This window comes from Calidris pugnax, unplaced genomic scaffold (genome assembly GCF_001431845.1).
Source record: "Calidris pugnax isolate Ruff unplaced genomic scaffold, ASM143184v1 scaffold20, whole genome shotgun sequence".
Classification (NCBI taxonomy): domain Eukaryota; kingdom Metazoa; phylum Chordata; class Aves; order Charadriiformes; family Scolopacidae; genus Calidris; species Calidris pugnax.
In genome coordinates this window covers 22,897,648-22,924,705 of record NW_015094510.1, presented here as the reverse complement: position 1 = coordinate 22,924,705, position 27,058 = coordinate 22,897,648, and the positions used below count along the sequence as shown (strand labels likewise).

General features: G+C 46.5%; 1 protein-coding gene across 2 annotated transcripts in view; it reads right to left on the bottom strand.

The window, feature by feature from the left end:
• SLC7A1 (solute carrier family 7 (cationic amino acid transporter, y+ system), member 1) overlaps window positions 1-27,058 on the bottom strand; it is a 43,887-nt gene that overhangs the window by 9,107 nt on the left and 7,722 nt on the right. For both annotated transcript variants that reach the window (XM_014966110.1, XM_014966111.1), the window contains 6 exons: window positions 12,583-12,960; window positions 7,998-8,156; window positions 5,595-5,769; window positions 3,607-3,731; window positions 2,131-2,353; window positions 1,177-1,316 (listed from right to left, as the gene is read on the bottom strand). In XM_014966110.1, coding sequence (XP_014821596.1) covers window positions 1,177-1,316; window positions 2,131-2,353; window positions 3,607-3,731; window positions 5,595-5,769; window positions 7,998-8,156; window positions 12,583-12,952 — 1,192 coding nt within the window. In that variant the 5' untranslated portion in view covers window positions 12,953-12,960. The remainder of the gene's footprint in view (window positions 1-1,176; window positions 1,317-2,130; window positions 2,354-3,606; window positions 3,732-5,594; window positions 5,770-7,997; window positions 8,157-12,582; window positions 12,961-27,058) is intronic.

Sequence of the window (27,058 nt, the reverse complement as noted above, 5' to 3'; positions counted from 1 at the left end):
GGGACCTGGAGCATCTCCCTTACGAGGAGAGGCTGAGGGACTTGGGTCTTTTTAGTCTAGAGAAGAGAAGGCTGAGGGGGGATCTGATCAATGTTTATAAATGCTTAAAGGGTGGGTGTCAAGGGGACAGGGCTGGTCTTTTTTCAGTGGTGCCCAGGGATAGGACAAGAGGAAATGGGCACACACTGGAGTACAAGAAGTTCTACCTAAACATGAGGAGGAACTTCTTTACCTTGAGGGTGGCAGAGCACTGGAATAGGCTGCTCAGGGAGGTGGTAGAGTCTCCTTCTCTGGAGATATTCAAAACCCGGCTGGAAAAGTTCCTGTGCAACCTGCTCTAGGTGGACCTGCTTTGGCAGGGGGGTTGGACTAGATGATCTCCAGAGGTCCCTTCCAACCCCACGTGATTCTGCGAGAAGGTTCTGTGGGTATCAGCGGCAGTAGCTGAGCCCTTTCACAGGAGCTCAGAGCCCATGGTGGCAGTTCAGCAGCAACTCCCCACCAAAGGTGACGTGTTCTTGTACCAACAGCTCACCCTGCGTTTGCAGCAGAAGGTAAAGAGGAAGCAACAAGGCCCTCCTCTTTGCTAGGCATCACAAGGAAAGGGGTGGCTGCAAGAAGAGGGTAAGCCTCTTGTCTTTACTGTCTGGGAGGTTTAATTCCCATATTCCTGGGGGCCGGAAAAGGGGAGGGGAGAACAGGATGGCTGCCAGCTGTGACTAACTGATTAACAAATGCTGGTGCCACAGGGGCCATCTGCCTGTCTCCGGCTGCTCTGGTGCCTTCTGCTGAGCTGCTATCCACAGGCAGTGTGGCATCTTCAGCCAAGCTAGGCCAACAGCCACAAGGATGCTGGGGCACCACTGGCTGCCACCTTGCAGGGGGTTAATTATTTTTAAGGCCAGCAGAGCGCCCAGGGAGAGGATGAAGGCAATACTTGGCATGAGACAGGATGGCAGCAATGAGCTCTGAGAAAAGAGGGACAGGCACACAGCAAGCTACTCATGCTCACCCAGCCCCTCCAGAGCATGGCCTGGAAACCCAGGACACCCCCTGGGATGTCATGCTGTGCTATACATCCGATTAATCAGTGGGCTGGAGTCAGGCAGACTTAACTACCCTTAGGTTGAGCTTATGTCTCCTTTCCACACACTCATGCAAGTCTTTGGATCTTACCTGCAATGGCCCCCGATGTCACTGTTGCAATTATTGGAGTTTTTCTCTTCTCATTGACTTTAGCCAAAAAATTAAAGAGAAGTCCATCTTCTGCCATAGCATAAATTATTCGAGGCATCGGAAACATGGAGCCAAGGAGACTAAGGACACAGAAGGGGGAAATAATCTACTCGTTCCACCTGCTGCTGAGCACAGGCACACAAATGACAGCAAGTTTATGGCAGTACAAACACAGAACAGGTGGCTTTCCCTCACTTCAGCTTCTCCTTCAAGGGCTCCCTCTGTACACACCCATGTTACTGACAGCTGCTAACTGAGGAGCAGCTCTAAGATTTTGGATACTTAAACTTAGCCATGGGGCACGAAAACAGCCTGACTTTCAAGTAGCAAAAGAACTGTAACTTCTTTGAGCCTCTACGAGGTGCTCCCCTGAGTATCTCTAAGCTGATCTGAAACAACAGGCCTCCAGAGTGCAGGAGATGACAACACGTCCTGCCTCCAGCCTGCCCCACCTCCCACCCAGATGGTTGTCCTGCAGGTAACCTGCTGACTGGTGGCCCTGGATATGATAAGCCCCATACGCTCCAGAAGACGCACCCTGCATTACCTGACAACACGTCTGCTCTCCACCCAGCAGCCTGGGATGTCTTATGGTGCTTGCACTGCGGAGTTGCCTCCATGACTTAGTCACTCAGTCCGGATTTATATTCCAGAGATGCACCTGCTGGGTCTGCCACTAAGATGGGAGTTTCTGAAGTGATATTGGTTATATGCTCCGAAATCTACCATAGGGTGGAATCCCAAATAGCTCTGAATTTCATCTCTGGTCTTGGCTTCCTTGACCCAGGGGAACACACTGAAGGCAAAGCCCTGACATGCACCACTTCTTAAAGGAGCTGGAGATAAGATACATGTTTGCTTTGAGAGATGCACAAAGGAAGAGCAGTGCCTCACCTGGTAGAAAGTGCACACAAGGAACCCACAGCCACTGCATAATTGGCTCCATCCCAATCCACGTATTTAAAGGCATTGGGTAAAGGGCTGTTGGTATCCAGCTTGTAGTAAGGCATCATGAGTGTCAGGGCAGCTGACACACCAAAATAAGCCACGAAGCAGATGAGCAGAGATGCCACGATGCCAATAGGAATGGCCTTCTGAGGGTTTTTTACCTCCTCACCTAGAAGAAATGAATTGAAATATCAGCTACACGATGAGCAGGAACTTTATCCCAGCCTAGGGCATGCTGGCTGGGGCTCTCAAAGACTTTGTGGGCAGATTTTGCACAGCATCTGGAAATCAAACAGATCTTCGAAAATCCCTCTTAAAAAAGGACTCCCTCTAGCTTTTATGGTATAATTTTGACAACCAAGTAGGCATGAATGTGTAAAAAAAAAATGAAAAAATCAAAATTCAGGCACTGATTAATTAAGACACAGCTTTGAGCCCTCCCTGTCCTACAAAGCTGCTGTGTTCTGAAAGCAAGAGATCCTGAAGTTTGGCATTTCAGGAGGATGAACCAATAAGCAGAGACCCATACACCTATAAGTCAAAGGCAGATGAATGTGTTTCTCCTCCAAGGAGAGGCCCTAGAGCTGGCTGGACTAATGGATCCAGGACTTTTTAAACTTCTTGGAACAAGAGTCAGTACTGCTTTATCTGTCTTTGTCACAATCTCCTCCCCCTGGTCCAGCTTTGAAGCAACTCAGTTTTTGCCAAATGCAAAATTAAGGGTAATCTTTCCTTTCTCCAGGGAACTGAGATTCCTCTTAGCCAGGAGAAATATGACAATGCAGATTGTTTCTCTCCCAGAAGGAGACCTCTGAACCTTTGGAGATAAAAACTCTCCCTGATTTTGAGAGTGGATTTAGGCTGCAGATGATTTCCCAGAGGCTCCCTCTTTCTCTGGCTCTTTAAATACTCCAAGCCAGTGGAGCTTCTTCAGCTGAAGGCACTGAAGAATGCTACTCCAGAATAACCTGTTCATTAAATAACCTGTTCATGTCCTCATCTGGAATGAGGAGCTCAAACTTCACCAGTCAGTACAAGACATCTGAACCTGAGCCTTCCCTGTTTGCCTAACTGGTAAAGCTGGACATGTTTTCTGTGGAGTCTGACATGGTTAGTGTCATCAGTGACCATCCATGAGATTGGGCCCTGCAAGCAAAGGAGGAGGCAGAAAACTTGTTTTAGCAGTTAGATAGTCTAGCTGCCTGCCACAGCAGCTAGAAGTCCACACACAGGCACCCAGGGACTTGGACATACTCAGCACTTCGACTGTCAGGAGCAGCTGAGCCAAAAGCCTATTTTGGGCTGAGGTTCAGAGGGATGATGAATGCAGTATCCTGAATTACCCATTATCTGTGCTCTGCAACATTACTGAAAGCCAATCTACCAGCAACCACATCCATAAGTGGAATGAAGACATCTTACCTGTAGTAGCAATACAGTCAAATCCCACGAAAGCATAAAAACACGTGGCTGCCCCTGAGAGGACACCGTTCCATCCATAGGGCATAAATCCTCCAACACCGTAGAGCTCTTTTTCGTCTGTTTGACTAAAAAAACATGTCACTGGATTAGAAGCCATCCCACCCAGGTGGGAGTAACAAAACTATTCATATTGTTCATGAGAAAATCCCAAACTGGAGTTTGAAGGGACATGCCCTCCCTTTCACATGCTTGCATACAAATACCAGGCAAAACGCTAAGCCCTACCCACTGCTGAGCTTTGGGCTGGCCTGCAACAGCCTGGGGAATGCACGGAATAAAAATGGCTCCTGGTTTGTTCCCACCACCTGTTTTTCGGGGCGGATAAAAATGTCTTGGCTAAGACAGGGAAAAAATAGCATGAATGTTAAAATTCGTCTCCTAGTATTACTGCATGTGTGTAGATACACATATTCATTTAAACAAAAGCTTTTGAAAAAGCTTAATATGTAATTCTGGAAGTTGAAGACTGAGAAACATGTAAACCATCCACTTTTCACCTAAGATGGGCTCAGGTAAAGTGGAGGTGAGTAGATATCAGAGAGCAACGCAGGGTACCATGACTGTCTAAAATCAGCCCAATCCTCCATCTCAACTTCAAAATTCCCTGTGCCAGGCTCATATCCAAACCCTGCTTGTGATCCTGAGGGAGGAAAGGAGCCGGCAGCCCTGACGCACCAAATGCTTTGTTGAGCCTCATGCAGAGTTCATCCAAGTCAACAGACAGACACATACTGATCCCAGTGAGCTCTGGATCCAGACCCCAGGTCTATGTGCTTGTGTTGAATCATGTATAACACACCCTTCAGTGCAAGGGACTTAGGTCATTTTTTCAGGGAGAAGCCTTTGCAAAGATGAACTAAGGCAATTAAATTAAAGTAAATCCCAAATCTGCAAGTCTTATCAGGTGTAAGCATCTGAACTCTCTCGTAGAAGCTCTGTTGAGACTTAGATGAAAACTGGCCTGTTTGCAGAAATAGCACAACCCAAATGTGGATTACTTTGGAAATAATGATAAAGTAAAGTAAACCCCAGACAGATTTTACAAAAATTGTAAGTGCTACAGGTCAAAGTGCTACAGTTACACTTTGAAGCTATTGAACTAATTGCTCCTTGCACGGGAATAGCAGTAGGGAAGGAGGGGGGACCCTTCCTATAGAAGCAATTTGCTTGCAATAAAGTGGATTGTACATAAGGCAAACTTGACCCGTGCAGCATTTATGAATCTCTCCACTTTTCGCCAAACCGTGCTTCCTTGCAGGCCAGCATAAAGAGTTCAGACAGCAAGCCAGGACTGAGTTGATGTATGCAGAGATTATTTAAAGGTCTTCATTTTGTGTTGTACAGTCTCAACTACAAAATGAACAGCCTTGTATCACTGGCAACCCTTGTAAGCTCCTTTATTTTCATCTTGTATACAAGAAGAAAGGATTTGGGCCAAGTTCCAAAATGCCATTAAAAATGGATTTGTGATATGCTTGCTGCAATGCTTTAAAATAATCTGCAACTTGCCTTCATTTTACTGAGGCACCTGGGACAAGGTCTCCAAAAGGTACAACTGTGCCTCAAGGATATTGCCCAAGTGTCTAACAAAACTAGCGAGCTACGCTTGGTCATGGCTTCATACAGCCACCAGAGCCAGCCTGGTGCAGCCTGAAGCAGGAGGTTGTCTAAAAGGCTCTTTTCTCTCAAATTTGGATGCCATATTGGTCATGAGGCTGGAAATGACCAGTTCTGCAGCAGGGCCCACACTGACACAGCTTACTTCCTATCAGTTTCAGCACATCAGCCCAGCCTGCTCTCACCAAATGCCCACCAAAACCAGCTTTGTCTCCAAGGCATTTGGCAAAGTCACTCCACCCCCCCCCCCCTTTAAACTTGCCATTGAAAATGCATCAATTTCAGAGCTGAGAAGAAAAGATCCAACCTACTTGGCTCCATAAATGCTGTGGGTGGTGTTGTAAATGTCCTCTTTAGTCAGCTGCCAGTTTTTAATAGACCCCTTCACGAAGCCGGACACCATGACGAAGCCGAGGACAAGAATGTTGATGCAGGTGAAGACTTTGTTCACCAGGGCAGATTCCTTCACGCCAAAAATTAAAAGCCCTGGGGAAAAAAAAAACAACAAATAGGCAGTCAGGTATCTTGCCACCAGCAGCATGCGCTGAGGGCCTGTAGAAGTAGCCCATCTCTGTTCATTCTGTGCTCTGCCCAACTTACCACACATCATTTCTCCACAAAACCAAGTGGCTCAGGTAGGTCAGGATGCACTCACCCAGGAGGAGGAGGAGGACTCCAGCCCAGACATCACTTTCATGCCCAGCATGCCCATTGGGCACATGCCTCTGGTAAAGTGTTTTGCTAACACAAATAAGCTGCTTCCAGCACTTTCAGGGCCAGGTCTGGTCGTCTCAGGGTGCCACGCTGTGCCACCTAGACACAGCCTCAAACTCCACCTGGCAATCTGGAGAAAGCCTCCCAGGTGGTTTTTCACGAAGGAACATTATCTTAGAGGTCTTGGCTACATGCAGAAGTTAAGAACAACATCCAACCTTCCTCAGAAGCAGGGGAAAATATGAGCAGAGACTGAATCCAGAAGGACAGCTACTTCTAGTGCTGAAGACACAGGTAAGGGTGGCATCTTGGGAATCCTGCTCCCATTTAAATCAGCAGGAGTTTTGCTAGAGAGTTCAGAAAGAGCAGGATTTCAGCCTGTGGTCTTAAAAGCATCCATGAGGAGAAGAGCACACCTCCAGGCTTTGGCAACCAGCATCTCACTAAGGTATAGCTTGGCTCCTCAGAACAACAAGCTCTGGTAACTTGTGTTTGCCCTTTAGGTGCCTGATTTTCAAGAACCTTAACCCAAATCTACAAAGGCAGCTGACGGAGAAGGTAAAAAACTTCACATGGGCATGAAGCAGAAGGGAAGCACAACAGAATGTCCTTATTGCTACTCCATGGCACTTTAAGGAGAGGGGAGCACCCTGTGCACTCACTTTTCCTTCTTTAAAAATAGGAAATAAGGTAGAACAGCTACATCAGGGAAACGCTGGAGAAAACGGCATACCTGCCCAGGAAAATTTATAAGGTACTTTTTAGAAATCTGAAGCTAAGACAGTGCAAGCAGAAATAAACTTGTAGTGCTTGTATTTGGGACTAAAGCCGCTCATTCAGCAGCTTTTTGTAGAAAAGAATTGTTTGCATTTTTTATCCAGGGAATTTGCTCCATGCAGGGGAATAAAGCTATCGGTAATCTGCATCATTTCACACGTTGTTAGTGCTACGGTGAGGAGCTCTAAATTACATAAATTGTATCTGAGATGAAGACCAGATTCTAATTTGAAACAAGATTATATACAGATGAACCAGAAGGAAAATCTTCTCTCCCATTCAGATGTGACCCTGAAAAAAAGAGGGCTGCTATTGACTTCAGCAGTCCTCGATATAGTGCTAGATCCAAATGCAAACCCAGATGCCAAAAACATCCCTTATGAAGCCTGTCCCTACGAGCACAGCTCACGCTGTGAGACAGCTGTCCTGATCGGAGTGGGAAATGCCAGGATAACCTTGTTGGGGTGACACTACAGCTTCTACGTTCTGGAAACCACACAGCAGCACACTATTTTTTTTAATTTGTCTAAATTTGACAATGCTTTGCAAGATCTAGTTGGAGCAGATGTGAAAGTTCAGAAGTATTTTAATTTTATAAATTTTCAAAACTTTTCCAAATTCTGATCAAAGCCACGGCACATTTTTAGAAAAAAAAAAAAAAAAAAAAAAAAAAAAAAGAGGACCTGACTGTTTATCACACATTTATTTCTCTGGAGCATTCACTGCTGCAAACTGAAGCCCATATATATTTAAAAAAAATCCAAGCAGTAGTACATGAGGTTGTTACAGAATGTCATATCTTTTTTCTCACTTTCCTGGCTCAAGGCACTGAAAATTGGCAGATTATCAAAGGGCGAATAAGGTTGATAAAGCAACAGAATGAAATTCTTGTTTAATAGGATTTGTGGAGGGAAGGATTAAACTTTCATACCTGACTGAGGATAACAAGTCATCTTTTCTTTTCTTCCTTATAAAATTTGATTGAAGGTTTTAAAAGCGGCTCAAAAAATATTGAGAATGTTCCCCTCTAAAAACCTTGTAACCAGGCTATGCCCTATGCTAACTCCACAGCAGCTATATAGGTCAATCCAACATTTGTAGCAAAGAAAGGGTCTTTCATATGTTGTCTGAAATAAACCAGGACTTCATGCCTATTCCAAAAGTAAACAATGACATTACAGAAGAAGGAGGCCCAAGACTCACAAACCCCTCCACGTTTTTACCTGTTAGGATGGTGATTATCACCACAGCGAAGATGTCTGGGTATTTTGCTAGCACTCCGGGAGCATCCATCGTCATGTATTTTTTACAAAATTCTTCAATGTGCTTGCCTATGATTTCATCAAACGTCGCACTCCAGGCTCTGGCCACACTCGATGTTCCTGCCAGAGGACAGAAAGGACACAGATCACCCTTCATGGCTGGCACGCATTCCAAAGAGGGGGCACCCTGCATGGCTTTTGGCCATGGAGGACCTCAAAGTGACCTTGCATGTGCCTCCCAGGTGCTGGGAGCCACCTTTCCTCTGCAGATCCAGCTCACTGCCTGTATTTATGCCTGGCATCTGCTTTGACAGTAACACACACAGGTGGTGGGTCTCAGACTCGTGCTCAGCTGACAAGATAAAAAAATCTCTATAGCAGTTTGGCTTCTTAGCACATCTTGGCTTTGCCTTCAGATAAGCCTAGAATGACTTTTTTCTTATGCTCCCAGCAGCCTGAACTTCGAATCATAGAACCAAACTTCCCCCCAAGCTGGTAATTTCTGCTACCGGAGAGGTCTGAGTCTCATCTCATACCAGCAGAAGTCCCTGGCAGCCCCAGCTGGGTGACTGCAGTCCAGCTAGAGGGACCTTACAGAAGCCAGCTGGCCTCTGGCAGCCTGATGCTGGAGCACCACAGCCTGGACCACTCACCCAGCTCTGTAAGCTCTGCACTCCAGCAACAGGCAGGTCTGCTCCAACCTCCGATGCTAGAGCATCCCAGCGGGATAAAGACCCTGATATAAGGTACAGGTTATCTGAGCATAAATCTGCCTGTTGCAGGTTGCTGGTGATGACCCCAGCACACAGCACGACTCCTGCCTGCCAGGAAGTGTAATGACAGGACAAGGGGAAACGGTTTTAAATTGGAAGAAAAAAGATTCAGATTAGATCTCAGGAAGAAATTTTTTACTATGAGGGTGGTGAGACACTGGAACAGGTTGCCCAAGGAAGTTGTGGATGCCCCATCCCTGGAAGTGTTCAAGGCCAGGCTGGATGTGGCCTTGAGCAACCTGCTCTAGTGGGAGGTGTCCCTGCCCATGGCAGGGGGCTTGGAACTTGATGATCCTTGAGGTCCCTTCCAACCCAAACCAGTCTATGATTCTATGATTCTATAAATGCTTAGACTTCCCCCTCCAGGGCTGCTGCTTGCTGCAGTTCCCAAGAGCACCGAGACACACACAGCTTGCCAGGGTGAGGACTGAACTTGAGGTCTCAGGATAACCAATTCCAGGACGCTGTCTGGGCCAGAGGAGTAACTTCAGAGAACTGAAATAGTAAGAATGAAGACCTACCACCAAACAGTGACAGCATTGTGTAAAATAAGCAGGTCTGGGTAACAGTCAACTTCTCCCTCTCCCGTGTTAAAGTGGCTATCATTATACTACTGATGTCTTCTATAGTACATATATATATAACCACAGGTAATTGCATGATATAATTAGTACTGTACATAATTACCTAAAAAAAGGGGGTTGGTTTGGTTCCAGTTTGCAGAACAGTTCCTCAGAGGATACCATCAGGGCCCCCTCTCCCCAGAACAGTTTGTCCTGACCCACTCACCTGGAGGCAGGCATTCAGGTCCCAGCCCCAGCACCTGCAGCCGTGTCACACCATGTCCCAGGAGCTAAACCCGCTGCAGCAGCGGTGGCAGCACCCGCAGCACAGCCAGGAACACTCACCGCCCCAAGCCAGCTTCCCAACAGTATAAAAATAAGCTGCAGAACAGACCTGTTTGGAGAGTCTTCTGTTTGCTGAGACAGCAAAGCACACAGTGTGAATGCTTTTAAAGAGGTGGGACATTAGTGCCATCAATTTAATCATGAAGAGCTCCAAAAGTTATTGTATACCACGTTACAATTGTTCAGCTTTACTTCGGCACGATTTGAGGGAAGAGATTATTTCTTTAGTGCTTTTTTTTTTTTTTGTCCTGGCTCTAATCTTCCATGTTCTAGGCCAAGAACAAGCAGCTCCTGCATTTGTTATATTAGATGCCAGTTCCATGTAACTATCAGCCATTTATCCCAAACTCTCTGTAACCAACAGCATTGGGGGAGCGGTGGGAATCTGACGTTCTTCCAACAACACAGACACCTGGATAATATCTTACTGTTGCTAGAGAGCAGGGTGCAAAGGCAGTCGGCTTGCATCCAGGAGGATTTACTAGTTCTGGGTCAGCACAACCTTGCCAGATGGAGCTGGCTCCTGCCCACAGCTCCCAGGACTGCTGCTGAGCTCAGGCTCACTGCAGGAACAGGCACAGGATTAGGAGGTCACTGCCTGCCCCAGGAAACCCGCAGCAGCTACTCTCCAGGGATGCTGGTACTCATCGTATTATCAGCTCACACCCGCTTCCAGTTCCCAAAATGCTTCCTCCAGGCTGGCACAGCTCCCCCAAACCCACTTCATCCCAGAAGAAAGTTCACACCAGACACTGTCTTCCTTCTGTCTAGATCATGATCGACCAGTTGCATGCCCGTTTTTGCTCCTCACCCATCTCCAAGACCCCGTACCAGTCTTCCCCCAAGCCAACTAGTTATAAGCTATTGGCTACCCATCCTGGCACTCTAGGATTTCTTTTTTTCCACCTCCACAAAACTTTCTGAACAGATATCTGAGAACCTCAGCGTAAAAACAGTGAGTTGTCCAAGCCCCTTACAAATGCAAGCTCGCACCACCCTGCCTGTTTTCGGTGGCACTGTATGGCATCTTCTGCAGCATGACTGATTAAAAAAAAAAATTGGCTTTCTGCCCCTCTCAGCCCCCAGCTCTGAACTGCAGCATGTACCCGCCAACATATCTTTCTCCTCCATACCCCTGAAGCTGCTGGGAGTTGTCCTTGCTCACAAGAGGGGCAATTAGCGCGGTAAGAAAGGCTGGGTAAGATAAAAAAAAGACCTCTTGTAACTCATATCCTCCCCCAGTTGTTTTTCCTGCTTAGCCACTCTTCCTCCCAAATTATGAGGAAGCCAGTTGCAAATATGAGTTTTTGTCACAGGACTGAATTAAGAATAATAAAGTCATGTTTGAACACATACATGGATAATATTTACTTATTTTTTACTGAGTTTTCTGCCTTGTGATAATACACTGAGCTGCCAACTCTGAAATAAAAACTGAGGCAGTGGTTCAACAGCCATTATGAAAGGACAAAAAAAAAAAAAAAATTTAAAGTCTCAGAAATATCAGCCTCACCCCCAATCCTGGGAGTGTAATGTTCAGTTTGTAAATCTTTTAATCATGCATTTGTAGAATCAGGTTTTGCGACAGCCTTGATGGCTATGTCAGTCATTTTGGTGATCCAGTATCATAGGGGGAAGGGCCACATAACTAATTGGGTGAGGAGCACAGAGGAGACTATTTATCATCACTTTTCTGGAACAAAAGATAAATCACCAAGCAGTCCCTTTCAATTTTCTACATGTAGCTAAGCTCAGTCCATTTTAGAAGTCTGGAGGAAATTACATGCTTACTTTTATTTAAAACTAGTTTTATCCCCTCCTTGCAGTGAACCTGATTCATAAAAGAACCACAGGACTCAGATTGCCTAAGGAGATGAGTTTAATTGACTCTGTCTTTTCATCCTCTCATTTCTTATTAAAAAAAATAAATAAATATGAGGAGGAGGAAAAGGTTTTAGGTAGCACACAGAGCAGAGCCAGCACGATCTCAGACAAGCAGCTGCTGCGTCACTGTATAGTTCTTGATACGATCTTACCCTCCCCAGCACCATGGGAACTAATCTCCAAGGTAACACTTATACATCCCATAAAATGCATTTTTTTTGAAAAACCCTTCCTTCAATAATTTAGCATAGCATTGGTTTTCATTTTAACTAGTAAGTCTTCACTCTCAACTGGCAAGCTGGTTGCAGGCTTAATTACAGGCATGATGACAAGCAGTATGCTCAGAATGTGCTTGAAAAGCCATGAATTCTTAATTAGCAAAGTGTGGTTTAGTTCTAATGTATCAGCTGAGTTGTACACTGCATGCTCTGAGCTTAATCCAAGGTCTTTCCCAGTGGGAGTCAAGGGCTTATAACGGATTTGGTTTGGACATTTCAGAGACTGTGAACCTGCAGATCACCCTAAGCTTAATCCTGCAGCCGCTCACAAGACAAAACTCTGATCTCCAGATACTTTAAACAGGTCTCAAAGGGACCAGGAATTAATCTTTGATCAGCCAGGAGTACAGATGCTGCTGCCTAAAAGCATCTTTCCGTCAGCAGCTTCTTTCTCGGCAGTGGGGACATGCCTTTGCTCCCTGGTGTGCAGCAGCCAGGGATGACGTGGAGATTCAGAGGAAGTCAGGGCAGCAATAATGCAGCTTCAGGACAAATCCTCAGCCTGCAGCACACCACTCACCTCGCCAACCGACAGGAGCCACCAAAAGCACACCCCATGTCGGGTCCTGAAATCCTCAGTGAGCGCTAGAGTATGGCATTAACTTTGTAACGGCAACGTATGTGCTCAAACACAGCTGGTCTCACAAACTTGGCTGCCATCCTGGACTAAAGGTAGGGTCTCAAAGCACACTGCCATACTCACCGATAACGTAGGAGAGGATTAAGTTCCACCCTGTGATGAAGGCCCACAGCTCGCCCACGGTCACGTAGCTGTAAAGATAAGCTGATCCCGTCTTAGGAACTCGAGCACCGAATTCTCCGTAGCAGAGTCCGGCCAGCACCGAAGCCAAGGCAGCAATCAAGAAGGAGATAACGATGGCAGGTCCCGCGTTTTCCCGTGCCACGGCTCCAGCCAGCACGTACACACCTGCACCCAAAGTGCTGCCCACACCCAGGGCCACCAAGTCAAACGTGTTGAGGCATCGTGAGAGCCGACTTTCTTCTCGAGTGCAGTCCACATTTTTCCGGCGAAGAAGCTGGTTTCCAAAATTGATAATTTTCTGACACTGCATCTTTGTGCCTGCAAGAAAGATGCTGCCATTATTACCTGGACCAGGATACCCCCTGAAACAGCATCACCGCACAGGTACACTGCTACAGCCCTCTTATATTTCAACATGGTGGAAACTTCCCACTTTCCACCTTTTTGCATGGCAAAATGTCTCCTTCAGCGTTTTACCTAGGCTTAGCACAGGGAATTAAAACGGAAAACCAAAGCATTTTCCACTTCCTGCTCCCAGTCATGCTGCAAAGCTGATGTGATCCCAGGAGAGATGCAGCATTCTACTCCAGCTCCCACCCCAGCCCCACAGCCACCCAGTCCACAGACAATCGGTCAAGCCAAAAACATAAAGCTCATCTTTCAGATTAGTTTTCTTGGGCTAAGAATTAAAAAAAAAAAAAAAAAGACAGATATATAAAAATATATAGAATCATAGAATCATTGAGGTTGGAAGAGACCCTTGGGATCATCGAGTCCAACCATCTACCCTACTCTACAAAGTCCTCCCCTACACCATATCCCTCAGTACCGCATCTAAACGTCCCTTAAACACATCCAGGGACGGTGACTCAACCACCTCCCTGGGCAGCCTGTTCCAATGCCCGACCACTCTTTCAGTGAAAATATATATATATATAGGGACATACATTTTTTTTTTTTTTTTAAGTCTGGAGGTGAGCTACAAAGTGAGCATTACATCCCAGAATAAGGCAGCACATGTGCTACTCTCCCTAGAGCACAACGTGGCCACGTGCCACAGTCCATGACACCATTTGCCATCAAACAGACCCACTGGGACACTTCCCCTTCTCTAAGCTCCAGCCACAGGCAGCAGCACAGGCTGCTGTTGCCTATAACTGCGCAGGCTGAAACGGATATAATTTATGAGAAAGGACACACAGAATCGAGTTTTATTTAACTTGGTTGTGCTGAGGCAAAGGCTTAAGTTATTTTGCAGCAACAACTGAAGTGAGAGCACGGTGGGACTCCCTGAATGTCCTTGTCCCACCCAGGACAGAAGCACTGCAGGATGGGGGTGTTTAATGAAACTGTGGGGCAGAGCTTCCATCCATGGTCCCATTTCAGCAGCTGCACCTTTCCTGTGTGTGGACCTGCTGGGACAGTCAAACAGTAGTGCGTGGTTGCTTCAGCGTGTGAGCAACCCAGATGCAGCTCCCCTGCTTGGGACTCTGTGGTGGGATCAGCAGCAGGGTAAAGCCAGCTCCTCTCTGTGGAGGGATCTCTTGGGAAATCCTTCTGGAGTTTCTCTTCCCATGAGAGACAAGTATCTTGCAGTGCTACACCATGGGAAGATTATGCTGTGCAACTCGTCAAAGCCTAAAAATTCAACCATCTGCATAGGCATCCACCTAACGCCAACAATAACAGCGCTCATTAAAAGCTACAATCAGTCAAACCCACATGGCCAGCAGTGGGGTCAGCTCCTCGGAGACATCCACGGAACCAGTGCCATTAGGGAGTCTGCCCTTTTGACATACATGTCCTTGTACACAGCCCACTTACGGAAGTTCTGTCTTACTCTTTCTGAAAAAAATTAAGTATGTTGCTTCAAAATTGTCCTTGCCTTTAGAGAGCGGCTAGTGCTCCTCCTCACAGCATTACCTGAATCCATAAGCACAGCATTAGAAAGAATTTCTTGCTTTTTACTCTGCCAAGTCTAGCCCCAGTTATCACAGGCAACCATGGGGTAACATCAGGCCCTCCCTTCAACATTTCTAGAAGCCTTACCTCCACTGTTGGAAACCTCCTCTTCTACCCTCCAGCCAAAATGCTTCAGTAGGCAATGTTCACTCACATGCTTTTGTGCCAAGAATAGCCTTTCCCTGCTCAAATGGTTACCCCAGTGTCCCTTTAGAAATTGGTCATGACCTCTCAACCTTCATTTTGCAAAGGTAAGTGATCCAAATCCCAAAGACATGGGCAGTCCCTTGTCCTGTCTGCAACTGTTCACTTCCGAACCACCCTCTGAGGAGCAGTATATCCTACTAGCACCCTTTTACTTGTTGCATCAAGAGAACCTCAGAAGCAGCAAAAAGAGCATCCCAAGAGCAACCACTAAGAATTCCAGTGCATATCTCCTTTACCAGTGTCTGTTTTCCTCTCCCTGTCCCTGACTTCTCACTTAAAAGTCCCTTTTGCACCATGCCAGTTTCCTATTAGTCCTCACCTTCTTAAATAACTTCCCCTGTGGCACCCCATCAAAAGCTTTATTCAAGTTGAGGTAAAAGAGAACTATCATCCTTCCCTTTGACCTTAAAAGAAAAAAAAACAACAAAAAAACAAAAAAACAACCAAGCAACAGCCACCCATCTTCCTTGTGCTTTGTATCAAATAAAACTGCCAGGTGAATCTGCCAGTCTCTCATAGATAAACTCACTTATCTGGATCTTCTCCAGTCAACGGGCATCACCTCCTACTTTGACAGAAGTTTCAATTTGCCAGTTCACCACTGTTTTCATGCCCTGGTTCTTTCTAATTATCAGTCCCTGACCCTCCTCTTCCGAGTGTTGCTCCCACTGGCTGTAGCCATTTTCCTCAGCCCACACTCTGCCCTCCCACCCTCACCCCAGCATCATCATCCTCATTCTGAATTTGGCAGCTGGATACTGTGATGCTCTCCACAGCTAGGATGCTTCAACAGGACCTGCTGGATTACTCCTAATTTGCATCCACAGAAAAACACCTACTAAAATAAAGCAGTGTTGGAGCAGCATGGGGGAGACATGTTCTTCAGCTTCAAGGGATGTTCTTCAGCTTAAACAGGCCTCCAATGGAGGAAGTCCAACACATGTGACAAGCACCGAGAAGCCTTGAATGTCCCCACAAAGCCACACTCCAACCAAAGACAACAGGCAACCCAAGCCAGAGTAACAGAGCTGGCAGTGACAACAACCTACCATGCTTTTACAAACAGATTTGTCTCCAGGCACCAAAATCACTACTGTAAGCCCCACATTCAACTGTTTAATACCCATTAGCACTTCTGTTCTGAGTATGAGGGTACTTTAAAAGCTAACGTCCCAGTTCTTCTCATTTACTACATTTTGGTTCACACTGTGCACGTGGAGTACACAAACCCACTACCACCAGGGTGAACCTAAACCTGAGAACGTAAGGGGCACACACAAGGCACCCCAAAACCTGATGGGTGCTCAGCCCACAGGAACAGCTACTCCAGGATAGCCTCCCCTATAAGATGTGTTGTGCAGACATCACACTCTCAGAAGCAACTGCTCAGCTCTGCAGATCTACTGGCTGTGCTACTTGCTCACACAGACACAGCCTACAAGGATGACCATCATCTTCCATCTCAGACTGCATCCTGTAGCTTCAAGAAGCCTCAATCTAATATCCACACTATAGCACAGAGCCCAGCTTTGGCAGCAGAGTTTTAAAGTATTTCTTCATTAATGATGGAAGAGGAGAAAGGTTGTTTTACTTAGACATAACGCTGGACTGAGGCATTAACTTTCCAGTGAACGATGAGTGCTTCGTACCCCTGTCCCGGTTTGGAACGGCAGGACACACTGCACACTACCATCAATAGCATGCTGACAATAATGTGGAGGCAAAAATATTACTAAATGCAATTTACAGTACGGTTGAGTGAGACTGGTACTTCATCAGCTTCAGCTAAAACCCAGCATAAAAGGTGGGAAAAGACATGCTAAAAAACTTAATTGAGTGGGCTATTAAATCCAATGCTTCATAACTCTCCTACTATGAGAAAGTAATTACAACTGCAGGAACAAGTCCCACAGTGTCAGGAATTGTCTCATCCACCAACAGCTCCAAAACACACTCCTGAGAGACAGGGATTCAGACTAAGGGAGAGAGGCAGGCCTCAGGCCAATCTTACAAAACTCTCACTTGGTGAACCAAGGGAATTCCCAACGCACACAGAGAGGGAAAACTATTTTCTCTCTTCAGAAGGAAGACAGACCTGTTTACCTAAGTGTCTTCAAATGTCAATTCGCTCATGCAGTCTCCTTCCCACTTGAAGCTTACCCAAGTCCACGTCAGCCAGGATTGCTCTCAGCTGGACACCTGCCCACCTCTGCAGAAGCAGGGACAAGGCAGTCCTGAACCTTAGGGTAAGATCTAGGGTAAGATGACAACAAGAGTGGTGCGCCAGAGCATCCCCTATGAATTTCATTGCTTTCTAGGACAACGCAAGTCCTAGGCTTTGCTTAACTCCCACCAGAGCGATGCAGAGATCCTACTGCTGCCTGCAAACTATGAAGACCACCGAGATCAGGCGAAGTCATCCACCTTGCCCCAGCAGCGGTGGTGGTGCTGGTTGACACTCAGTCTGGAGCTCCATGAAATGGGGAGGATCCCAGTGCTGAGTACCAAGAAAAAGAAAAAATGCTACAGAAGATACAAAAAAAAAACCTCCTCTGAAACAAAACAAAGAAATCCCGCCATAAACTGCAGCCAACTATGAGCAAGATACCCATAGGAGATGTGTTAATGGATTTATTTTCCAAAACTAGTTTGAAAGTCAAGACCAGTTTGATGCAGAACCAAACTCTGGATTTCAGAACAAACACAGGTTTATTCTGCAGCAGTGAAACATCAAGAAATGCCAAAGGGCCAGTGAAAAACAGTTTACTTCTTGCTAAGTCAATATTTACGGCAAAGTTTAGACACCCAATGGCCTGAACAGAGGAGTAAGACACAACACAGAATAGTATGGGAGAGTCCCAGCTGAGGCTATTAATAAAGACAGAAAGTAGAAAAGAGGTGGAAAGATGGCCCAGCTCAGTGAGAAGCTAAGCAATGAGCCAGGGAGGTCCACAGAGACGCAGCGCAGCTGGGCAGGGCTCGCCTGGCCTTTGCAGAGAGCCCCTGGGCAGGCCCAGATGGACCCCCAAGGCTGAGCTGGACCACCCATAAGGAAATAGTGGAGAAACTCAGAGATCTTCCACAGACATTTCACCCTGGGTGAAGCTACAGTTCCAGGCCTCCCTAAACCCCAGTGACTGACGCATTGTTTTCTGTTCCTCAGGGTTTGCACCTCTGAGTTGACATCAACCTTGCTGAGCATACTGGGTTTCATCCTACTAGGTGCTTAACATTTCTTACAGGGAAAATCAAGGTGAGGGAGGAGGGTATCTTACAGGGTTGCACCACATAACATGCAGAAGGAAAAAGTTTGTGATGTGTGCCCAGTAATCAACATGTGGATTTCTACATGCCCACATGACAGGAACAGGTCTAACCCTAAGAGCTAGATGGCACTAACAATATGTTTGCGTGCAGTGTGTGAGTAACCCACTGTCCCCATACCCCGCAAAAAGCTCCGAGGAGGACATGCTGTGTGGTGAACAAAAGCAAAAGGCAGAGGTCAGGCTGTGCAGTCTGACATTATCTAAGTGCCTCCAGGTACAGCTGGGCCAAGGTCCCCCACAGGTGAGAACTGCTCTCCCTCCTTCAACCACCACCGACGCCCAAGGAGCTGTGGATGCTAAGTTTCTTTCAGGATTTGGCTCAAGGCCTCTGCTTCAAAAACGTACCGCCTAACAGTAATGGCAGACCTTTTGCTTCCTACCCAGCCATTTATCTAAACCTGGTGTCTTGCAAAATGAACATGACTTGGTGTTCCCAAACCAATGGAAGCTTTACCTCTGCACTGAAAATGAAGGCAGATCTGGTACCCGACGCCCTCCTTTGCCACACACATCACAACAAATCACTTCCTGGGCAAGAACATGGGCTGGGGAGGTGGAACATCCCCAGGAGAGAAACAGCCCCTCGCTGCAAGGACAGAGGATCAGGGTACCAGCTAAGCAAGGTATTTGGTGGGAAAGGAACACAGGATTTACTCATTAAAAAAAAAAATCTAGTTAATTATTTCAGGCTTATATATAAGTGAAGAGTATCTCACAATAAACATATTTCAAAATGATTTCAGGTTGAAGCTCCTCCAGGCATACCTACAGGTGTTCACAGCTGTCATATGGCTATCAAGACTAAAGCAGAACTGCTTTTTGTGGATAATTTGTTTAAAAGAAGGGCTATTTAATTATGACAAACCGAGAAATTAAAGCAAACATCTTACAATTGGTTTAGTGCCAGCAGACAGTGCTCTTCTGGCTGATCTCGAGATCAAGATATCAACTTTCTCTTGTCCCAAAAGCATCAGAAATGTCTGAGTGTCTCTCTTGTGAATAAAATACTTCTTATGCCCTGCAGCTAACAGACAGGGAGCTGGGTGCAGGGCACGGTACCCGCGCTGCAGCCGTCCTCTGCATCCCTCACACACAGCGCTGCCCTTCATCTCAACCAACATCCTAAGCATCTCTTACATGTTTTTGATGCTTTTGAAACAGCAGGTACCAAATCAACCTTTCACTTTCAATTATATTCACTGTAGCTTGGCAAAGAGACCTTCAATAAAGACAAGTGAGATCTTTTTCAGGAGAAAAATCTTTTGGTTTAGCAGGATGCAGTACAGGGGCCATTACACCTCTGCCCAAAACCTTTCCTCTGATATTATTTGTTATCTTCGCAATTGTATCAAAGGCTGATTTTGGCACAGATTATCATTTTTCCCTCCTTAGAAGTTGGATCCGGCTGTGATCTCGCTTTCTGAAACAGCCGTTCTTGCCTTTGAAGTGAGGAAATGTGTTCTGGGCTGGTTCCTCTCACTCCCACTCCCAACCATACTTGAAACGATGAGCCTTTTTTTGAATGTACGGTCAGTACTCCTGTGGCATAACGCAGCCTTAATCACATAAACCAGTATCGGTTATTCCAGAAACGTTACCAGATGGTACACATCCACCTTGAAGTTGAGGAAACTTGATAATAATGAACGTAGATTAGCTTTGTTCTGCACACACCTCGTTCTCACGCCTCTGATGAGAAACACCAAGCTGCAAGCTCCAGCTGCTGAGACCTTGGGTAGGAAATGGCTTCATCCCAAGGCTCTGGACACCTTCATGTTTCATCAGGAGCTGAGGGCTTTGAGAGCAGTGGGAAGCAATGACAACCTGATAACCTAACAGGGCGGATCCTGGGGCAGGGGCCACATCCTCGGGTGAAATCCTGTCCCAGTGAAGTGGATGGCAACACTCCCACCAACTTCAATAGCGGCCGAACGCCACCCACTGCTACTGGTCCTTGTCTTTTATTTACAATGCATTTTATGTTTGTTAGTTTTGTTCCCTGTCTAAATTCTTATGCCTTGACTGTATTGTCTTTTTCAAATAAAACACGATATTCTTTCTCCTCTTATCTAACGGTTAACATACCTATTATATTAGGTTGATAGGTTTCCTTCCCCATTAACAACATTTTAAAAAGGGACATTCTTCAATCCCATAAGAAAACAAGCAATCTTGCATCTGGTTAACAGCAAAAAGTAAACCATAACAAACATCTGTTCAGCTAAACATAAAACACCATGTGTAAAAATAAGCTGATAGGACACCATTTTACGTAAGCAGTACTATCACTTCCTAAAAAATTTGAATTTGTTTCAGCTTCTGAAAAACCACTCCTTATCTATTTCAAGGCCTTCCTGCTCCTAAGAATTTTCTTACCCAATCTGCAAAAGAGCACAGAATTAAAGCCAATTATGTAGAATGAGAAGTTTTCTACAAAGGAAAGAAGAAAACCCAAGACTGACCCTGCCACATGCCCGATGAACTCCCCAGAGTTCAGGTACCTCCTCAGAGGAAGAGTGAGCAGAAACCCCCACCCAACATTGCCGCACGTACACTTATATCCATTTTGAAACGTGGAAACCTCTACAGCTGTCAGCACTCCTCTCAAGTTGTTGAATGGCAAGAAGTCTCAACTTACCCAAAATTTCAAAGCAGGCAAAGTTCAATGTTTTGTCTTAACATCTGCAAAAAAACTCAATCTGGGTTATTTGTGATGATACATGAAACCCATTTTGAAAGAAGTACTGATTTTTGACCAAAATAAAGGATGGAGGTTCCTGCTCGGAAAGTCCCAAGGGGAATGCTTCAACCTCCCAGAATTCAAGCTTCAAAATTTCCAAAATGGAAGTTCACTGATGCCCATTCTCCACAAACCTTCAGCTGGGATTAACAGCAAAGGTGGCTTGCAGTAAGCCATTCAACAAGTAAAAGGTTGGGTAAGACAATAACTCCCCTCCTTGGATATTGCAGAAACACATAACGTATTCGGCTCAATTTGCAGTGGGGAACTTGATGTTATGATCCCTTTCCAACTGCAGGCATGACGGAAGGTGGGAGTAGGATACATGATGAGTCTCCACCACCTTTGCAAGAATGGGTTAAAGATCCAAACCCTCTTAGTTACAAACTGGATATAGCACATCCTGCGTCACAGCAGGGAAGACTCTCAGGTGCAGCCAACAGTGTGTTTATTTTGGCAGGTTTAAGCCATGAAACCAGGTATGTTCATCTCCCCAGGCTGGAAATCGTGCTGCAAATGAACCCAACACTGGGCCTACAACCAACTGGGTGGCAAGTCAAGCAGACAAGACAGAGGAGAGAGATGGGACACGTTCCAGGATGGATTCCCACCCGAGAAGTACCATCCAGTGAAAGGCACTTTCAATGCTTTTAGCCTTTTTACCCCCCAACTCAGACTTCAGCTGGTGAAGATCCTCTGGCAGGCAGCACCACAAACCAGCACCCAGCTGTCTGGAGGAGGAGGAGGAGGACAGAGTCACACTTGCCATCCCGAGCTCCTCAGGGCTCAAAAAGTTAAGGAGATGTCTTCCTGATAAAGGGCATCACACCTCTCTCATTACATGAATCATGGTTTTCGGATGAAAAAGCATCTAACTGAGAAGTCTCCTACCAGTTCTAGTACAGTCTCCTCAAATAGTTCATCATCATGGCTTCAAATTACACTTTGCAAGAAAATTGCTTGATATAACTCCCTCAATTTGTCATAAAACCCCAGGGGATCTCCACTGATAATTAGACTTCCCAAATGAAAGCCTAAGACAGACTGCCAGGGACCTACTCGAAATGACAAGTCACCCATAATCTGCCAGGGACTAGGCCTTGGTATGTTGCAGAAAAAAAAAATATGCTCTGGGAAACAATATTAAATAAATGAGCTTCTGTCCTCTTAAACCCAGATAAAATGGAGACAAAGCTTTGCTTAGCCAAAACACTTAGCCGTATGTCATTCAGCATGCTCCAGTTGTGGTCCTTGGACAACAGTCCTTGGAAGAAGGTGGGAAAAGGCCTTTAGGACATAAGGAAGCAAGTTAGAAAAAGTACTGTATTAAAACAGTAGTGGGTAAACAAATAAAAACTTAAGAGCCCCAAACTTCATGAGGAACAACAAACACCATCATACACAGACACATCCAATGAGTCAGACCGAAGGCAGGAGAAGACTTCCCCAAACATCATCATTTCACCAGAAGGGCAGGCACAGCTGAGTGAGGATTTTCAGGTGTGGACAAGAGGCAAATCCAAGTGGGTATGTATCAGTGGATTTTGTGACATCCCTGAGCAACAGTGAGAAGGTGGAGGCCAGCAGGTAGCTCGTGGTGAGCAGTGTCAGCTCCAGCTGGAGGCAGGGCCAAGTGGCAGCAGCAGACACTGATCACACCTGCCCAACAGCCATGGGTGTCCTGCCGGACAATGGACCAGGGCTTGGCCACCCCTGTAGACCAGTGTGTCTGCAAGTCAGATGTTTCTCAAACAGGAACACTCCCAGCAGCAGTGCATGGCTCATAACCACACTGCTGATCCAATGAAAAACTTCCTCCGTTACCATAATTGGGTACTGACTTGAAGCAAAGGAACCCTTTCCTTTACTGAGAAAGCAGGAACAGTGTTTCTGTGTAAGAGGTGGGAGTGTTTGAAGAGCTTTTTTAGAGGAAATGCTCTGTAGGAAACCTTAGAGGAATTGCTTGCACAAGGGAGAGCTCAGCCCATGCTGGACACGCACTCATTCATGGAAGAAGGGGAGAAGAAATTGTACACAGGCACGTCACAGAGCTCCCTGTGTCTTACAGAAAATAACTCTAGGCTTCTGAGAAAGGTTTTGCTATCCTCAGGAAACTGTGTCTGCAAATTAAGTGTTGAAGGCCAGGCTGGACAGGCCTTTGAGCAACCTGATCTAGTGAAAGATGTTTCTGTCCATGGCAGGACAAGTTGGCTAGATGATCTTGTGGAGGGACTCTTTGTCAGGGAGTGGAGCCATAGGATGAGGGGTAACAGTTTTAAACTGAAAGAGGGGAGATTTAGATTAGCTATCAAGAAGAAAGCCTTTACTGTGAGGGTGGTGAGACACTGGAACAGGTTGCCCAGGGAAGTTGTGGATGCCCCATCCCTGGAAGTGTTCAAGGCCAGGCTGGATGGGGCCTTGAGCAACCTGGTCCGGTGGGAGGTGTCCCTGCCCATGGCAGGGGGGGTTGGAACCAAATGATCTTTAAGGACCCTTCCAACTCTAACCACTCTATGATTCCACGATCTTCGAAGGTCCCTTCCAATCCAAACCATTCTAAGATTCTATGAAACATCAAATTATGCTATATGATTCCTTTGGGCTTAGGTAATCAAAACAGTCATTGGAAAGTAATTAGAATACTTTTTCATTAATCCAGGAATTTTTCTGCTGATTTGGAGGCCGTTCTTAAGGGCTTGCCCCACAGAGACGTCCAAGTCAGATCTGCCAACCCCGTACCCTGATGTGGCTGTTGGATAGTTATTCAACATAGTGGAAGAATTAAGAAAGACTTCCCTTTTCTGAAGAAATCAAAATTAATTTCTCATTAAGCAACCGAGCTGCATTCAAAAATGTTACAGCTTCTGAGGGCATTTGCATGACTATGGACCTAGTAACTAATGCTTTCTGCAAATATGATTTACACCATACCAAAAAGAAGCCTAGTGTGAAAGGAGCTAAAATGTTTGCTTTTAGACCTAGTATTCCCGCATTCCAGCCATAATTCAAGGGCTGGAGAGGGATCAGCTCCTTCCAAGCCCCACGTGTTGGTCTTTGCAGGCACAAACAAGCACTTCACAGCCCCCCTCGCTGGTGCACGCAGCCTTGTGCTCTCCTGCAGCTGAGAGGATGATGCATGTCTCCACTTTCAGGGGTGGCTTTTAACCACTGCCTAGCAGACAAGTAATTCCTGCTGGAGAGTTCTTCAGGAGTCCCCTTCTCTGGAGATTTTCAAGACTCACCTTGATGCAGTCCTGAGAATGTGCTCTCGGGAATCCTGCTTAGCAGGGGAGTTGGACTGGATGATCTCTAGAGGTCCCTTCCAACTCTGTCAAATCTGTGAATCTGTGACCTTCCTCTGAGAAACAGTGCCCTGAGGCACACTGGATTAAATGCAATGACTCAATGCTACTGTCCAATCAAACCAGTACTGTTCTTTCACCAGACAAACCCCACTGCCCAGGGTCACCCAGTGACAATGAGCCAGCAGCACATGTCTTGGAGGGGCCACCAGTGCCCCAGCTGCCTGGGAACACCACAAGGAGCAGAGCATCTGACAGGAAGATGCTCTCCTGTCAGGAGACATCCTGGGTTGTGGGTCCAGGCAGCCCAAACCAAAGCAGATGGAGATGCTGAGCACCAATGGTGTGGTCACACTTCCAGTGTAACCGGGATATGGTGATGTTCCAATTTCCTGATGGCTAATGACCACCACCCCCCCCACCAGTCCATGACACATGCCTCACCAGGGACTGTTGTTTTGCAATGGAAATTGGGTGGGCAGGGCAGCCACGGAGTCTGGCTGCCAGGACCACAGAATGTGTCAACATCAGCATAGTCTAGACAGACACCCACAGCAAAACAGAAGCCTAGGACAGCACAAAGAGGTGGAGCAGGGAATGTAAAGCACAGGGCTGTGTGAAGTAGGAAGAAAGGGGAGGTGATAAAAGCCACCAGCCCCACCACATTTGAGGTAGGGGGTAACCCCCCCTCTGGGAGTGCAGCAGCACACCCAGAGCTGATGGGCATCACACTCACCTCTCGTCCTGCAAGGAAGCACCGCTCCCTCGGCCATCCCTCACCGTGGCAGGGCCATGGGACACACTTCTCACCTGACATTAAACCATCCTGGCCACGACTGGCCACCCTGGCTCTCCCAGGCCAGCCAGCACCACTACCTGTGCTGCCTCCAGGCTTGCAACAAACTACTAGTATTGCATCATCTTCCCACCTTCCTCCTCTTCCCAGGTAGCTGCCCTCTGCAATATTTCCAGCCACCACGAGCGGAGAGGGCAGCTAAAAGCTGACTAGTGGTCAGGAAAAGCAGCGATCCAGAGTTTGGTCTTTTTTGCAAATGCTATAAGCAGTTTCCATGGCAGCTTCGCCCACGCACTTGCCCGCTTGCTTTTGAAACTTTACACTGCACAAGTCTCCTGCTCTCGTCTCAGCGTTTGACCCAATCCTGCCCAGCTCTGCCGTTCTTCAGTCCCGTACTCCACCAGAGCTAGGAAAATTCCCTATGCAAAAGGTCAGGAGCACTCAACTAATAAAAAAAGAGGCATATGAAATGGGATTACTGGTCTGACGGGGGGGTGGAGGTGGGGGAAATCAGTCTCAGAAGTGTTTTGCAAATAATCCCGCAAGCTGTCACTGTAAAGACTTTGCAGCTCCGAAGCACGGATGGATTTACAACAAAATGCCTCTGAAAACTGCATCCATTTTAGGCATTTAAGCCTACAATAAGCACAGAGCTTATTGGTGTATAAGGATACAAGGGGGACGTTTGATCGGTCTGACGATGCGGTAACCAATCGCTCCTGTTTTCACACAGATATCGGAGCCCATGTTTGATACATTCTACCTAAATAAATCTTATCAGAAAGCAGGTACAACACTGATGCGGAATTAAATTTCACAGTGAGGCAGGTGTGGGGTTTGTTTGCTTTGGGAAAATGCTCTTTTTTAGCCACGAACTCACCGTTCAGCCTTCCCCTGCTCTCCGATGGTTGCGCTGCAGGAGGAGAGAGGCAAAGTCGATGCCTGGGCTGTACCCCCAGGTTTGATGGGGGACCAACAGAGCTTCCTGGCCACCCACGATTTGCTGCCGCACATGGGGGCAATGGGAAGGTTGTAATGTCAGAAACGTGGGCAGCAGGCAGTGCTCAGAGTGAAGTCAGTGTGGCCAAAGAGGCTGTTGTCTAAGAGGAGTTCTGCCTCCACCTAACCCAAACGTTCAAGGCTACGTGGGGAAGGCCTGGAGAAGAGAGATGCCCATTTCATATTTATCTCAGACTCTTTCTCAAAGTATGACAAAAGGCTTCCCATTCCTGCTTGGGATTGAATCATGACTTGCTGGAGTTTGGGTTCCCCCTCCCCCCCCAAAAGTGAAGGTGACACCCACCAGCCAAAGCAGGTGTCCAGACCAAAGTTTATAACCACCACTAAGAGATGCTGAGGAAGGCACAACCCTCACATGAAGCTGGGGGAGCAGCGAGAGCAGGGACAACACAGAGGCAAGTAAGAAATGCAAAATCTTGGTAGACTTGGCCGGAGCCCAGCCACAAGGCCACTGCAAAATACAGTGTGGACTCAGGCCCCCATTTTGCACAAGGAGAGGCATTACCTTGTAGCCAGCCTTACAGTTTATTTTGCCGCCTGTGTGGCAGAAAGCCAGCTCTCGCAACCCAGGCGTCTCCACAAAGGGAGTCTGTTCTGGCTCCCTCAGAAGTTCAAGTCAACTTACAGTAGAAATTAACTCCAATGAGCAAAATGAAATTTGCCGTATACTTGTCACTGGAGCTCATCAGCCTGACAGTTGACCAATTTGTAGGCTAAAATCTTAACTGCATTTCTGATTTTATTGGAATTGCCAGGTGCATCTCACTGCCCCACAGCCTCTCCATGCAGAAGCCTGGTCTGCCCCAAAACCTGCACCTGGAACCTGGTGACAGGGACAAGTGAAGCCACTCAGCATGTAGTCCTGTCAAGAGAAATTATACAGCTGTCCTTAATTATTGTGTCCCTATCTGCAAAAGTATCGTGTCTGGAGTAAGTGCGCACTTTTTATTGGGATAAAAATACTAATACCATTCAGTCTCCTCATACATTTTAAGGACCTTATTATATTTTTCCACATCATCATTCCATATCAAAGGAAATCACTCAATTATAATTATAGAGT